Source organism: Micropterus dolomieu, linkage group LG19 (assembly GCF_021292245.1).
Source record: "Micropterus dolomieu isolate WLL.071019.BEF.003 ecotype Adirondacks linkage group LG19, ASM2129224v1, whole genome shotgun sequence".
NCBI classification, from domain to species: domain Eukaryota; kingdom Metazoa; phylum Chordata; class Actinopteri; order Centrarchiformes; family Centrarchidae; genus Micropterus; species Micropterus dolomieu.
Genome location: NC_060168.1, coordinates 24,418,771 through 24,433,651, shown reverse-complemented (window position 1 = coordinate 24,433,651; position 14,881 = coordinate 24,418,771). Strand labels below are relative to the sequence as shown.

At 38.8% G+C, this 14,881-nt stretch overlaps 3 protein-coding genes across 3 annotated transcripts in view; 2 read left to right on the top strand and 1 right to left on the bottom strand.

Moving 5' to 3' along the window:
• The window catches only part of LOC123957299, a 2,136-nt gene extending 1,555 nt beyond the window's left edge, over positions 1-581 (bottom strand). Inside the window, exon 1 of the mRNA XM_046029994.1 lies at positions 515-581. Coding sequence (XP_045885950.1) covers positions 515-581 — 67 coding nt within the window. The remainder of the gene's footprint in view (positions 1-514) is intronic.
• A 3,631-nt stretch (positions 582-4,212) lies between these two features.
• LOC123957087 lies at positions 4,213-6,534 on the top strand. Its single transcript, XM_046029662.1, has 6 exons — positions 4,213-4,255; positions 4,368-4,694; positions 5,037-5,393; positions 5,476-5,601; positions 5,975-6,036; positions 6,127-6,534. Exons 1-6 carry the CDS (start codon positions 4,213-4,215, stop codon positions 6,247-6,249), a joined length of 1,038 nt encoding a protein of 345 aa, XP_045885618.1. The 3' UTR covers positions 6,250-6,534.
• A 5,543-nt stretch (positions 6,535-12,077) lies between these two features.
• LOC123957088 overlaps positions 12,078-14,881 on the top strand; it is a 5,887-nt gene continuing 3,083 nt past the window's right edge. The window contains exons 1-5 of the mRNA XM_046029663.1: positions 12,078-12,120; positions 12,246-12,566; positions 12,646-13,002; positions 13,085-13,201; positions 13,565-13,626. Of these exons, the coding sequence (XP_045885619.1) occupies positions 12,078-12,120; positions 12,246-12,566; positions 12,646-13,002; positions 13,085-13,201; positions 13,565-13,626 (900 nt within the window). The remainder of the gene's footprint in view (positions 12,121-12,245; positions 12,567-12,645; positions 13,003-13,084; positions 13,202-13,564; positions 13,627-14,881) is intronic.

The window sequence follows — 14,881 nt, the reverse complement described above, 5'->3', positions numbered from 1 at the left end:
GGGGCGGGGTGCCTTTTTTCAGGTCAGAGCAACTGCCCTTCAAAATTCCTGTGCACGTCCCTGAGTGAGAGCATGAATATGGAATCAGTGTCAACATGATATAGGCTAAAATGTCCTTTGAACACTTCATGGAACCTAATGCTACTCTACAGTCCTGTGGTTTATCGGTGAATTGCAATATCTACATCGCAGACTGGAGTCTCTGTTAACAGTGACAAACAGACAGATAGATCCACGTAATATAAATGCTTGTCTCCTCTATGAAACTTCTTTTCCTCACTGGATAATTATAAACTGCATTATTATAAATTATGATGAATTGGTTGTGAGTCTCATCTCGCTCTCGTCCAGGCACTGTCTCTCTGTCTTCTTCAGTTTTCAAGCGTTAGTTCCTGCTGTTGACAGTGCAGTTGCTGTGGTTGCTCTTAATAACTATTAGATGTTATTCTGGCCATTCAAATTGAACAAGCAACATGAATATAGCACTCCATTTAGTATGACGTCATAGACTGACCTTCTGTCAGCACCCCAACTGTGAGTGACTGCCAGCGTCCCCAATGAATGGTTGGGATGACAAGCATTAACAAATAAAATCATTTATTCGAACTGTCAGAAAGCTGCTTTGGTTAGACGTTGCACTGCATTAAAAATAGAGCCCTCAGTATACTTTTTAACCATGATAGTGGTACAATTCTATGAATGGTAAAGTTGGTCTATTAAAGGTGTCAGTCCACCACTTTACTTTACATCCACCTCGTATGTGTAAAATATAACTGGGCAATAAAGCTCTTTTTGATTATGATTATGATTCTGACTTTGGTTCAGACTGAAATATCTCAACAACTATCAGATGGACTGTTATGACATTTGTTAAAGACATTTATGATCTCCAGAGGATTCATCCTTCTGACTTAAGTGATCCATTAAAGTTAAGTTTGAGAAACCAGCCAGAAACTGCTGGATTTTGAAAGTATCCAACAGAGAAAGTCCCACCACCTCCCTTCTGGGCTCCTTCCAAAGCCACGCCCCCAAAACACGTGAACGGGCGTTGACGACACCTCAGGAGGACGAGGACAATGTGACAAGTGGAGAGCAGCGGCTCACATCAGGGGTAAGAAAACATCTAACTTTATCATTATGAAAATAAACAACTAACCAGGCTGTTAGTACTCACTATCAATCTAGCATGTTATTATTGGATAGGTTTAAAAAGACCGAGTTTTAATCAGTAACGAGTTGGCTAGCTAACTGTTCAGCTGCGGTAACACTGGGAAGCTACTGGGAACAGGCTGATCCACATTTTCCCGTTTCCATCAGTTATACTATACAAACGTGTATTTCGTGTTAGACTCATAACATGCAAATTAGACCTTCCATGGTGACAACATTATTGTCTCTGATGAGGACTGCACCCCAGAGCCAAGCTCTGATAAATGCCTTTTCTTTACACTTGCAGCATAAACAATCAAGCAACTACATTTATGTCTTGTGTCTGAAATAATGACATCCAAATGTGGTATAACACTTGTTTATTTTTATTATATACTACTAAAACTACAACTTATATCACAAATTTTTAAAACATCAATAAAAATAAGTATATACAGGAAGAAACAAGGTGTGTCCAGATGTATCTTGACTGATTATGAAGACAGTTCAGACTTTACTAGTAGCATCGTATCGCTGCTGTGGAGATGATTAAATATATCACAGTCACCTCTGACATGATTACCACATTTCAAAACCAACCATATTACTTTTTGTTTTATATTTTGCTATATCTAGCAACACAGATGGGGCAGGGACACCTGACTGACCCCATGATGACAAGGATCATCAGGTCTGGTTCTAGGCATCTCCTCAGCAGTCGACAACCGGAGGAGGAGGATGGCACTCTGGAGGTCTGTGATGTAACTGTAGTCCTTCTCCCACTTCAATTAGTACAAGCTCCACTTCCTGGACTTTTTGTTGTACACCTTGCTGTACCTGATAATACCGAAAGGATGTCAGAACACCTGACATTGTTCTCTTATAGAGTAATTAGTAAACTATTCCCACATAAACTATTTCCACATAAAACGCAATCAATAACAATCAATCAGCACCATCTATCTGTATTCCTCATACTGTTTAATATTTTTTGACTCATCACTTATAAATGTATTGAGTAAAATGCACAAGAGTACTCATAATGCAACATACTGAATTGTGTCATTAGCTTTTCTCCTGGCTGGTCTGTGGACATGGTGGTTGTAATCCAGGCCAGCCAGCAGTATACTGGTGAGAAGCACAGGGTGTTGGAAGACTGCAGGTGACCTGAGGGCGCAGTAGAAATAAAACATACAGGATTTTTTACTTCTGGTAAAATAAGTAATGGCATAACCCCAGTTACAGTGAGATTGACATTTGTGGTTTGAGTGAAATATCTCCTCTTCCAGCTCCTACATGGATTGCCATGAAATTTAGACTGCACTGACTGGGATGTTTTCAGAACTGCTACCAAAAGTCTGGATGAATATACAGAGGCTGTGATGTCCTACATCAGCTTCTGTAAGGACAGCTGTATACCAACATGCACCAGGGTGAGTTATAACAATGACAAACCCTGGTTCACAGCCAAACTCAGGCAGCTGAGGTTGGTAAAGGAAGAGGCATTTAGGAGTGGTGACCGGGCCAGGTTTAAGGAGTCAAAGTACAGGTTTAGCAAGGCGGTGTGAGATGCTAAACACCAGTTCTCAAAAAATGACTCTGCTTCTGTCTGGAGCGGCTTCAGACAAATTACCATCAACAAACCTAAATCCCCCCACTCCATGAACGATTCACGCCTTGCCAACAAGTTGAACCAGTTTTACTGTCGCTTTGAAAGACAATGGGACAGACCTGACACCATTCATCACCCCCCACATCCTACCCCTCTCTTACCATCCTGGAGAGGGATGTCAACAGACTGGCTGATGCTTCCATGCTCTAAGCTAACGTTACGGTTTTATTGCCAATTAACATTACTGATCAGCTGATTGTCTCGCTAAGTAACCGGCAAAGCCAAACCACAGGCTGAAAAATAAGTAGGTGCCATAAAATTAACCCATATTGCACACCACTGACAGGGGAAACTTGGCTCTCTGTGATTATGGTCAGCTTCTAGCTAAAGCTATCAACCAATAGTTTTCTTTTGCTTGCTAAAGTCGGACAAACAAAGTTAATTACCTGTCCAGCAGAAAACAGACAACTTCAGCACCGCCCACAATAACGTTATAGCCTTCCATCTGGGAAAATCCACAAAATCCGTGATTTCTGCCATCAGCTGGCAGTCTGTCCCGCTGGCTGTTGGCTTTCGTGCTAAATAACACGCGTGTGCTCCTTCAGTTGTCCAAATGTTACTTCTCTTCTTACTTCTAATAAACCAGAAGACTACTTGGAGACTTTATAGTACGATTATTATTATTCCCTCTTCTTCTTCTTTGAACGTATTCAATGTAGTGACGTATTCAATGTAGTGACGGGCGTCTACACTACCGGAATTATACAAGCAGAAGAAGAACGCCGTGATGACGAAACACGCTCTGTAGTGCTGTTTGTTCGTTGGTAGCTACAATAGAAACATGACGACAAAATACAGCAACCTCCACAGCAGGGGGTGCCCGCGGTTATGTAGATACAAATGTCTCATTCTAAGGTAATAAAAACATAATGGTTCATTATGTAAGGTCTTTACACACCACTGAAAACATAGTTATGGATCTTAAATTGCATTTCTGTCAATAGAGCCTCAGAAATATTACACACTGAACAGCAGTCAGTTAGAAAAACAGAAGCACTAGGTAACACATGCAGTAATAGTAACCATGATGGGGCTGTTAGTAAGTGCCCAATAGAGAATACTAACCTACATTATACCAACACTAAATCAAGAAAAGAACAAATTCAGAATCAAAAGACTGAGTGAACACAGATTAGACCATCTAAACATGAAAAGCACTTTATGTTGAAACCAGCATAAACATCCTTAATTCAGAAAAACGTTTATTTCTATGAGTCAAATGGCTTAGTGAACAGATGAAAGTGAGGACAAAAGCAGTGTGACAGGAAATGCACTTCGAATGTATACTGTGATAACCAATCAGAAGCATTTGACATTTTGACCCATCAACACCATGTCACAACCTTCACTTACTAAATAACCAACAAGTCACAGTGTGAGACAGTGTCAAGATGACCCTGTTATGGGTTACACTGCTCCTGCTTCATCAGGGATGTAAGTGATATATAATAATGACCAATTATTTTCAGTTATTTATCTGTATCTGCATTACATAGTTACTACACTATTTATCATTTACTGTTCCATGTATTTTCATTTAATCTAGATACACTGACTCCAGTGACCACAGTTCAACTTGGTGAACCTGCGACCTTCACATGTGTTTTGCCTGGTAATGAGCTGAACCGTAGAGATCACCACTGGTACAAGCAGAGTGCCGGGGATAATCTGAAATTAATTGTGACACTGCGGAAAAATACAAACCCTGTGTACAGACAAGAGTTTCCTGCCTCAAGATTGGAAGTAAAAGTTTATGAGAATATTAGCAATCTGACCATTTTCAGGACAATTCAAGAAGATGAGGGAATGTATCACTGTGCAGTAATGGATTGGTCTAAGATTACTTGGAGTGCCACCTATTTGTCATTAAAAGGTAATAATGTGATTTTGCTATATTTTGGAATCACTTTAACAAGTTACTGTGTTAAGTCTTCTTAACAATTGTTGAGAACAATATTCAATTCAATGTCATATTAGAATGTATATGGTGTTTTAGAAATTGAAATGTTGTGTCAGGTAAATTACTCTGTTTTGTCAATGTGGAGGTTTCACTTAGGAAGAAATTTGTTATTATATCAGTGTCATCTCAAATCATTATATGTTATTCTAATATTAAGTCTTAACTTGTAACTATTCATAAATCCTTAAATCTTTTAATATTTTTTCAAATATGCGTGCAGTTTCCAAACTTTTAACACAGTGTTATAACAAACAGGCAACACTCACCGGACATCAAATTATACTGTCATTCAGGGGATGACAGTATCTGATCCAGACCATCCAGGACACTCAATAACTCTACAGTGTTCAGTCCTCTCTGAATCTGAAAATAAAATGTGTCCAGGAGATCACAGTGTGTACTGGTTCAAAGCCGGATCAGATCATTCTCATCCAGACATCATCTACACCGATGGAAATGGACATAATGAATGTGACAAGAGGTCTGACTCTCAGAGAAGCTGTGTTTATCGCTTCTCTAAGAACATCAGCTCCTCTGATGATGGGACTTTCTACTGTGCTGTGGCCACATGTGGGAAGATATTATTGGGAGCTGGAACAAAATTACAAATCGGTATGATTCTGGGCTCAATACTGGAGGGATATTCACAACATGCTAATATTATCATTAATCCGTTTTTTTCTTTGTTGTCTAGAGCGGACAGAAAATTCTGAATTTATTGCACTGGTGATAGCAATAGTCTGCTTGGTAATTTCTATGATTGGAAATATTGTTTTCATCTTTTACCGAACTCCAAAAACAGTATGTGAACAGTTTAAAGGTAAGTGTTGACTGAAACAAATTGTTAATACTTCTTTGGAAATGTAACATCACACAGAACAGGACAAACTCAACTGAACCTCATATTCTGGGATAAATAAAAGATATCTGTATATGGTTGTTATTTTGCACTTTATTAATCAGCAGATATTTTGTATTCCCATTTTACACAATTTTGAACACTGAACCATGGTTGTTCCATGTGTGCTCACTAAACTCTAAAGTATCCCAAAATTTTTCCTTTGCAGTACACAATGTCAAGGTGTCCAACAATAATGACTTTTTTGTTATTAGTTTTTAATTAAAACATGTTAAATCACAAGTAAATGAAAAGTCATTAAGAACATAATATCCCTGTTTTCATTCATTCTTAGGAATAGAAAGCGACTCTTCATCAGCAAGACATGACAACTCGAGCCAACCAGTACATGATAATGTAAGTGGTGTTAACCAAATCACATTTCTTGTTATTTGACAGCACCATATAACAACATGATACATAATGAGCCTTTCATTTCCTGCCCAGTCTGAAGGTGAAGATAATTTGAACTATGCTGCGTTGCATTTCACTGGAAAGAAAGACACAAGAGGAAGGAAGCAGAAAGAGTTGAAGACTGAGGAAAGTCTGTACTCTCAAGTTAGATGCTGACAACCAGCGTGTCCATGCAAACCTGTAGGTTGGTTTATAGGACTGACTTCTGAGAGTCTGAATAAATTTAATAAGTTCTAAACTTGAGTGAGCATACATATATAAGTGCAAGGGCATAAAGTTTAGCAGGTATTGTAGGGACATGTCCCTTCCAATATCCAGCAACTATTTAACTCTCTCTAGCAATAGTTGTTTGTCTCCAAAAATGAAAAAATAATCACTGTCAGTGTCTAGTAATTGTATTTGCAACACATAAAAATAAAATTACAGAGTATTGTGTTTGAAATTGACAACCATTACAATACATACAATAAATACATCCCGTACATGAAATAAGATATGGGCTTAAGTAGATGTAGAAATCACTATAAAACAGAGTCTAGAAACATTTAATACAAGAACACAAAATAAGAAGTGTGCATATGCGTCTGTGTATGCTAACATATGCAACCTTATGTTTGTATCCATTGTATTGTATCCTGTATAGTCAGTGTTCAAAGAATTGTTTGAGTTTCAGCCATTGTTTTAAATGTGTATTAAAAACCTTGAGTTCTGTCAATGTTTTAATTTCGGATGGTAAAGCGTTCTACAGATGTATGCCTCTTACTGAAAACGATGTCTGACCAAATTTTGTTCTACATTTTGCTGCTATACAGTTTCCACTTACTGTGCCTCTAGTTCTTATTCCACTCTTTTGTTTCTCTAGTTGACAGAATATTCCTGATGCAAGGTTGTTCACACACTTAAAAATTAGTTTTAGAAATGAAAGATTTACAAAACTGTCTAATAGTCTAATATATTATGCTTCCGTAGAATGAGGCAGTGGTGCCATCTTACAAATTTCTGGTCCATAACTTTTAGTGCCTGTTTATATAATAACATAATAGATGTAATTGTTGTTTAGTTGGCCTGACCCCAAACAGTTATGCAATACCATAAATGAGAAAATATAGAATGCATAAACTGCTGTGCTGCCTTAAGGGGTATATATTGTCCTATTAAATGGAAGCAGTTTAAATTTGTCTGACAGTTCTGTGCAGTCTCTTTACATGTCTATCAAACTTAAGATGAGAATCTAAAGTAACCCCTAAAAAATTAAATTGATGTACCTCATCTACCTATCTCCTTCTTGTCAATCTTTATTCTGAAATTTTCATTGACCTTTCTTTTTATTGAAAAGTACATAGAGACTGTTATCATAGTTCAGGGTAAGATGATTATTTCAGAGCCACTCTGATACACGGTCCAGTTCTTCGGAAATCATCCAATCTAAGGGGTTTTTGCTGAGACATATATAATTGTGTCATCTGCATACATCTACTACAAGTCCAGTGCATTTTAAAAGCCTCCCCCCTCATATGCCTCATTGTGGTTTGGTCCGCTGCCTACGTTTTTCAGATCCTCAAAGACTTTATTTCTGCAAAGCAACTAGCGACAGATCTAGTGAGTTAATTCGACCATCAGGGGGAAATAAGAAATATTTAAAAGTATATTACATGGTAGACTAATGTATTCCCCTGCAAACTTTGTAATAATGATATTGTTTTGTGACATGAAATATCTTCTTTTGGTCCCTGCAAATGTTGAGACCAAGCCTACACCCTTGTTAAAGTGTATGTATGGTGCCTACCAGTATTTGCAAAAGTTCTTTATGTTCTGTATGTTACTGTAGGTTGATCCTTTCATCGTGTTATGTTTCTGTGTATGTTATTTGTTTGTTCTGCTGAAGGTAAAACCTTGTAAGTGATTATTAAAGCATACGACTGTCTACAATTAACTGTGTTAATTATTCTCAAACAAATGCATCTGAGCTTTTTGTTACTTATAACTGAATATGCATTCAAGTTACAACACAAACAACACAACATATATACAACAGACAACAACACACTCAATTACAAACAAAAGGAAAAATCCGCTTTTTTATTATCAGTTCAAAATATTAGTTTTCTTAATTTGAATGTATTTGACAATGTAGGTTGAAAAGAAATTGAAATGGCTCAAATACTTAGTGAATGCTGAATGTTCATATCTGAGAGGATAGTGGTGGAGCAAGAGGACGCATATGAGCACTGTGGAGAAGAAAAGCTACATATCTGCTATAACAAATCAAACTCTTTTGTGATCTCGGTCTCTGAAACAGAAAACCCTGAGTTTCCCTTATCTTGGGCTGAACTTACTGATAGTTTTCACTTATCCCACTTTCTGAAATGGGGCCCTAGTGTGTTCTGTCTGTTTTCCCTCTCCCTTATGTTTCTGTTTTGTCATCTGTCTGTCCTGTGGGGCATGGCACTCCTTTTTCTCTCTCTCCTTATCATGGCAACTGTGGCTTCCTACTCCTACTTCTACTGTTCTTTCCCTCACCCCCCTTAGTGTTGGTGTTTTCCTGTATCTTGCAACTGTTTTCACAAAGGTCCATTTAGGATCTCCGCAGGCTGGAAGTTCCCATTTAGGCGGTTCTTTTCCTTTTCTTGGGCTTCAGCACATGTTGGTATGTTCCCAGCTCGGTGGTGCAGGGTTCTGATGACACCTAGCTTGTGCTCCAGTGGGTGGTGGGAATCAAAAAGTAGGTATTGGTATTGCTCCTGTCCTCTTCAATTTGTACAGTAAAGTCCAGGAAAGCCAAACTGCTGCTGTTGATATATCTTGTGTGAACTTGATGTTACTTTCCACAGAGTACATGTGTTCTGTGAAGGCATGCACTTCCTGGGTTTTAATTTTGACCCATGTGTTGTCCACATACCTGTACCAGTGGCTCGGTGCTCTTCCTCTGAAGGAGTTCATGGCTACTAGTGAGCCCATGACACAGCAATACTTCTGTCTGTAGAATCCTCCATTGTACTGGAAATAGGTGGTGTTTAGGCAGAGGTCTAGTAAGTTTACAGATCTGGTTCAGGCTGAGGCTACTTCTGTTGTTCAGGGTGTTGTCTTAGCAGTTGTGTCCTTTCTGTTTCTACTGCCTCAATGGTGGGAATGCATGTGAACAAGGCAATCACATCAAATGAGACCATTTTTTTATCTGGGTCCAGTTTTGTTCTAGAACTATATCTTTATTGCGTGTACTGGATGTTTTCATTTCATGGTTGTAGTATTTTAAACTCAACACTTATTTCTGTTATAACTTTAAAAGCCTAACCAGGGACAGGGGTTGCAAATTAGTCATGGCTAGAAACTTGTATGCATGGCATCTACTTTGTATACTTGATGAAGCAATGTCTCATTTATTTGTACCTGTCAAATAAACATGTGAAACATTTTTAAAATATAATAATATAAAAAAAAAAAGTGTTTGTGTTATAACTACTCTTACTGTATTTGGCGTAAGAATTGTTTGGGTGGTGTGAGAGCATGAGACAGCGCCTGAGAGACATCATCTAACTCATGACTTAAACCAGTGCATTTTCTGCATAACATGTGATGGCCACACAGCCCTCTTAAAAGCGATAACCTCATACACTTACACTTTTCCTTAGTTTATGCTGTTATTTTTCCTTAGGATTGGTTTATTTACTTTTTCAGACACATTATACATACATTTGTTGCAAACATTTATTTAGGTAAAAATATCATACAGGACACTTGGTTTGTTTCACATACATTATACTTTATTTAGATGATAGTAGAAAGGTTATCTTTTTGGAGCGTGCACAATTAGTTAGTTTTGGATTGTCCTTCTGTTTTTATAACCACTTTCCTTTGAGTTTACCAGTGTTGGGGATTCCACACCCTGGAAGGATCCTTACAGTTTGCTGGCTTTAAAGGGTGACGCCTGGAGCAGGAGAAGCTTTATAAGGGAGGTGGCCTAATTGGACACTACCACTGCTTGTTATGTCCGGGAAGGGTAGCTTAGATACTTTGGGTTTTGATTTATATTGAGTATATTTGTTTGGTTAATGTTAAGTAAGATTACATTTCTTTTGGAATAAGTGTTTAGTTGGTTTTGCTGTTATTTGTAGTTTATATAGTAGAGTTATTGGTTTTCCCCCCCTTGTGTGTCAAAACTGGTTTGATCAGCCGGTATATAGAAGTCCCTTTTGTTTCTCTTGTAGTAGGTCAGTTGTATTTTTGAGTTTGTTATGTTCAGAGCTTCAGTTTATTTTTCAGTTTGGTCTGTTTATTTTACCTCTTTTACGGGCCAAACTTGCCTAACTGCTTGGTCCATCACAACATATCAAACTCTTCCGTGACAGGGGCCAATGGACGTCTGTGAGCACTACTACTGCAATTAACACAGTACTTCTACTGCTACAGTTATCAAAACCACAACAATGTTTTCATTCTGGTCTGTGAGCACTGCTACTGATAATAATACAGTCTGCAGTCCGCACAACCTCAAAAGAGCTTTCATCAAGGTTTACTGACTAGACTTCTCTACTTTGATGGCTCAATTACTGTTTCTTTACTTGACTCACACAGCTGTTTTCTGTGCTCTTTTCTTTAGTCTTTTGTTATTTTTACCCTTCTTCCTGTCACACCCCCTTCCTCTCTTCCGTCTTTTTATTTGCTACTGACTTTGGTGATACCGTAACTTTTCCTCTAGGGCCACCAGCAGGTTGACATTTTTGGCTTTTACTGAAATTTCTTGACAGCTGTGAAATGGATTATTTTGAAATTTGGTGAAAGCCAGATACCAAGAGGATGAATCATATATTGTTGGTGATACTCTGACTTTTCTTCTAGCATCCTCATGAAATTTGTAACACACGTTCATGCCACCCTTAAGATAAACTGTAATTTCATCCCTTTGTCTGGGGAGGGAGCATTGGTTCAGCCTGGCTTTCATCTCCTCTGAAGGACATACTTCATGCACCCTGGCGTATTTGAAATGTTTGCTACATTCCCCTCCATCTCTAAAGCAAGTGGGAGTATATAAAACATTAGCAGTAACAGTAGGTGCATTTGACTTCATGCGGCACTGTGCAACGCTGACTTAACATAATGCATGCAGGACTTAACATAAGGCATGCTGGTTAGAAATTCTGTCCAACTTTCGCCGGCTCTGAAAAACGTCACCATGTCACATGACATTAAAACCTCGCGGGAGCAAGGCGGCTGCACACTCTTGACTGGCAATTTTCTTTGTAAATTCCCGTGGGATCAGTCATTGATCTCAGCTCACAGTCAGCTCACACTTGACGGCGCTGTTTTATTCCCCACCCCTGCAGTCATCAGCAGCTCACATTAGAATATCAAGTCGGTGAAAGTCAGCCGCAGTCATCTCGAATGCACCTAGTCACAGAAAGTCAATGGCACCCGCCAATAAAACAAGAAAAAGAAGAACAACAGAGCGAGGAATCCAGGATTGATGATGCAGGGCTCTTCAGAGTACTTCACTCACATCTGATTCTTTACAAGTTGGTACTTAGCATTAATAAATTAGAGGCCAAGGTAGACTGTTTCTTGCAGGATTTCATTAATAAAAACAACCCACAAAACTGAAACTGCTGTAGATGGAATTAATATTAGGCCTATGCTAGTGCTAAACTAAATATATAACAGTAGCCTATACCATGAAATTAACATTATATTTTTATTTAATGTATAATGAATATTATACAATACAATAATATTCTTTTTTTTCTTTGTCCAAGCACAAAGAAAAAAATCAGTGTGTTCAAAAGTCAAAAGTAAACAATCTCAACGTTATAAAGGATGAAAGAGAGGTAATATGCACAAAGACCAGGATGAGACCAATGTGACAGGAAGTGCACTTTGCATATTCTGTGATAACCAATGAGATGCATCTGATGGTCTGATGTATCACGACCATCTCACCTCCTTCACTCACTGAAATACCAACAAGTTTCTTAACAAGAGACAATGTCAAGATGATCCTGTTATGGGTTACACTGTTTGTTCTTCATCAAGGAAGTAAGTGTTGTTTTATTATTAAGAATGTACATGCCGACTGGGTATGGACATGCCCCTTCTTACATCATAATATTTCCACATCATACACTGTTATATTATATATTGTATGTTTTCATTTTACTCAGATACGTTGGTTCCAGTGACCACTGTTCAACTTGGTGAATCAGCGACCTTAACATGTGTTTTGCCTGGTGAAGAGTTGAGCAATAGAAAGCTCCACTGGTACAAGCAGCATGCCGGAGATACGGTGAAATTAATTATGACACTGTGGAAACAACCTCAGTATACACCTACATTTTCTGAATCAAGATTTAAGGTAAATACTGACAAGAATTTTAGCAATCTGACCATTCTGAGGACAATTCAAGAGGATGAGGGAATGTATCACTGTGCAATAACAGCGTGGATTGATCCTGAATGGAGTGGAACATATCTGTTAGTAAAAGGTAACAGTGTGATCTACTTTTACAAAGTGTTAAACTGTGATTAAGTATGTAACATTTTTAACAGTTTTGTATCACACAGGAGACACTCAGAAGACATCAAACTATACTGTCATTCTGGGGCAGACAGTATCTGATCCAGACCGTCCAGGAGACTCGATGACTCTCCAGTGTTCAGTCCTCTCTGACTATGACCACAAGACGTGTCCAGGAGATCACAGTGTGTACTGGTTCAGAGCCGGATCAGATAAATCTCATCCAGATATCATCTACGCTGATGGAAATGGATATGATGAATGTGACAAGAGATCTGACTCTCAGAAAAGCTGTGTTTATCGCTTCTCTAAGAACATCAGCTCCTCTGATGCTGGGACTTACTACTGTGCTGTGGCCACATGTGGAGAGATATTTTTTGGAGAAGGAACTAAAGTGGAAATTGGTATGACTTGGTGTTCAATAATGGCAGCAATTCTCAAAATATGCTGATGACATCATGATTGATAACTGTCTTTGTTTTCTAGTGCAAACAACACATTCAATATTCATTGCAATGGCGATATTAATTGTCTGCTTGGTAATTTCTGTTGCTGGAAATGTTGTCCTCATCTGCAAACGAAAAGTACACAAACAAGATGAAGGTGAGTGTTGTGAGCAAGAAAAATAATTGCAAAAATGAAAATTCTCTTGACATATAAGATTTAAATGTGTTTATGCATTTTATGTACAAGATGAGATAGATCTTTACAATACACGTTCCAGAGTATAAAATGATCAGACTTTTTGTTTAGTTTTAATGAGCTGATTAATAATACTATTCTAAAGAAAAGAAAAGTCTCCTTAGTGCTTGTTGTTCTTTTGTGTACCTCACTAAACTCAGCCGCTACATTTTATCTGAATAATTAATTTCCAGTCTTTGGATTTGTACTTTATACCAGTGTACTCTTATTGAGTCGTATTAAGTGAATTTTTTGATCTGTATTGATTATCATATTCATCTTTAGGAATGGAAAGCGCTGTTTCAGAAGCACAACATGACAACTCACGTCAACCAGCACATGACACTGTAAGTGATAATACCAAATGCATTTTATTATAATTGCTTTAAATACTTTGAAAGGAACAATGTATTTATGTCACTATATATAGGTGCATCTCATAAAGTGAAACTTTCATATATTCTAGATTTATTACAGACTAAAGTGAAATATTTTAATGAAAGTTTTTTATCTTGATTACAGCTTAGAGCTCACTGAAATCAAAAATATAGTGTCTTAAAATATTAGAATTTACACCGTCCCAGTTTCACTCTGCGTGCTGGGGGACCTAAGTGACATTAATATAGAGGTTGACACATCATACATGCTTCTTACTGCCTTATGCATCACCAAGAAAACTATCCTCATGAACTGGAAGGCCAAAAAGAATTTAAGTATCACCCAATATAGGAATCTCCTTACAGACCACATTAGCATGGAGAGAATGTCTGCTATAAAAAAAACTGATCAACTTTATCACTTTGTGGTGGTGGGGGGGGGGGTGTTTACGGCCTTGCTGCTCAGGGTCCCGTGTGGCCGGTAGGTGGGTCAGCTCTTGGATGTGTCACGGTGCGACTTTTATCGGCGGGTGCACCATGGCCCTTGCTGCCGAGCGTGGACTTGCTGCTGGTGTTTTTCTTTGCTGGCTTTAGCCATTGTGTTCTGCCGCTTGCTTTCTCTCATTTGCTCAACCTCGCGTGCAGGATACACGGGGGGCTGCCGGGCGGTGGGTGTCACTGTGCTTGTGCGGTGTGCAGGTTGGTGTCGTCACTTGTGCGCTGATGACTGCGTGACATTTTGGTGGTGAAGGCAGGGTTGAGCAGGTTGGAGGACCCAAATGCAGGACGCAAGGCAAAGGAGGTACAGTTCAAGGGGTTTTAACAAACAAACAAAGGCAAGCACACTTACAAACTGAGTGGCTGATGACAGAGTCCAAAAACCAAGGCTGTCCAACAGAAATCCAAAAGGGTGAAAACCAGAATCCAAAACTGAGCAGGGTAACAGGGAGACACGGTGAGTAAGGCTGGAGACACGAGAACAAACTGCAACACTGGGTGACAATAAACAATGACCCGACAAAGACAAGACAGAAACACCAGGTATATATACACACACGGGGACTAACGAGCAGGGTGGGAGCAACACAGGTGAAAGACATGAGGCTAACGAGGCACAGGTAGGGGGGGGAAAAGAGAGAGAGAGAGAGAGAGAGAGAGAGAGAGAGAGAGAGAGAGAGAGAGAGAGAGAGAGAGAGAGAGAGAGAGAGAGAGAGAGAGAGAGAGA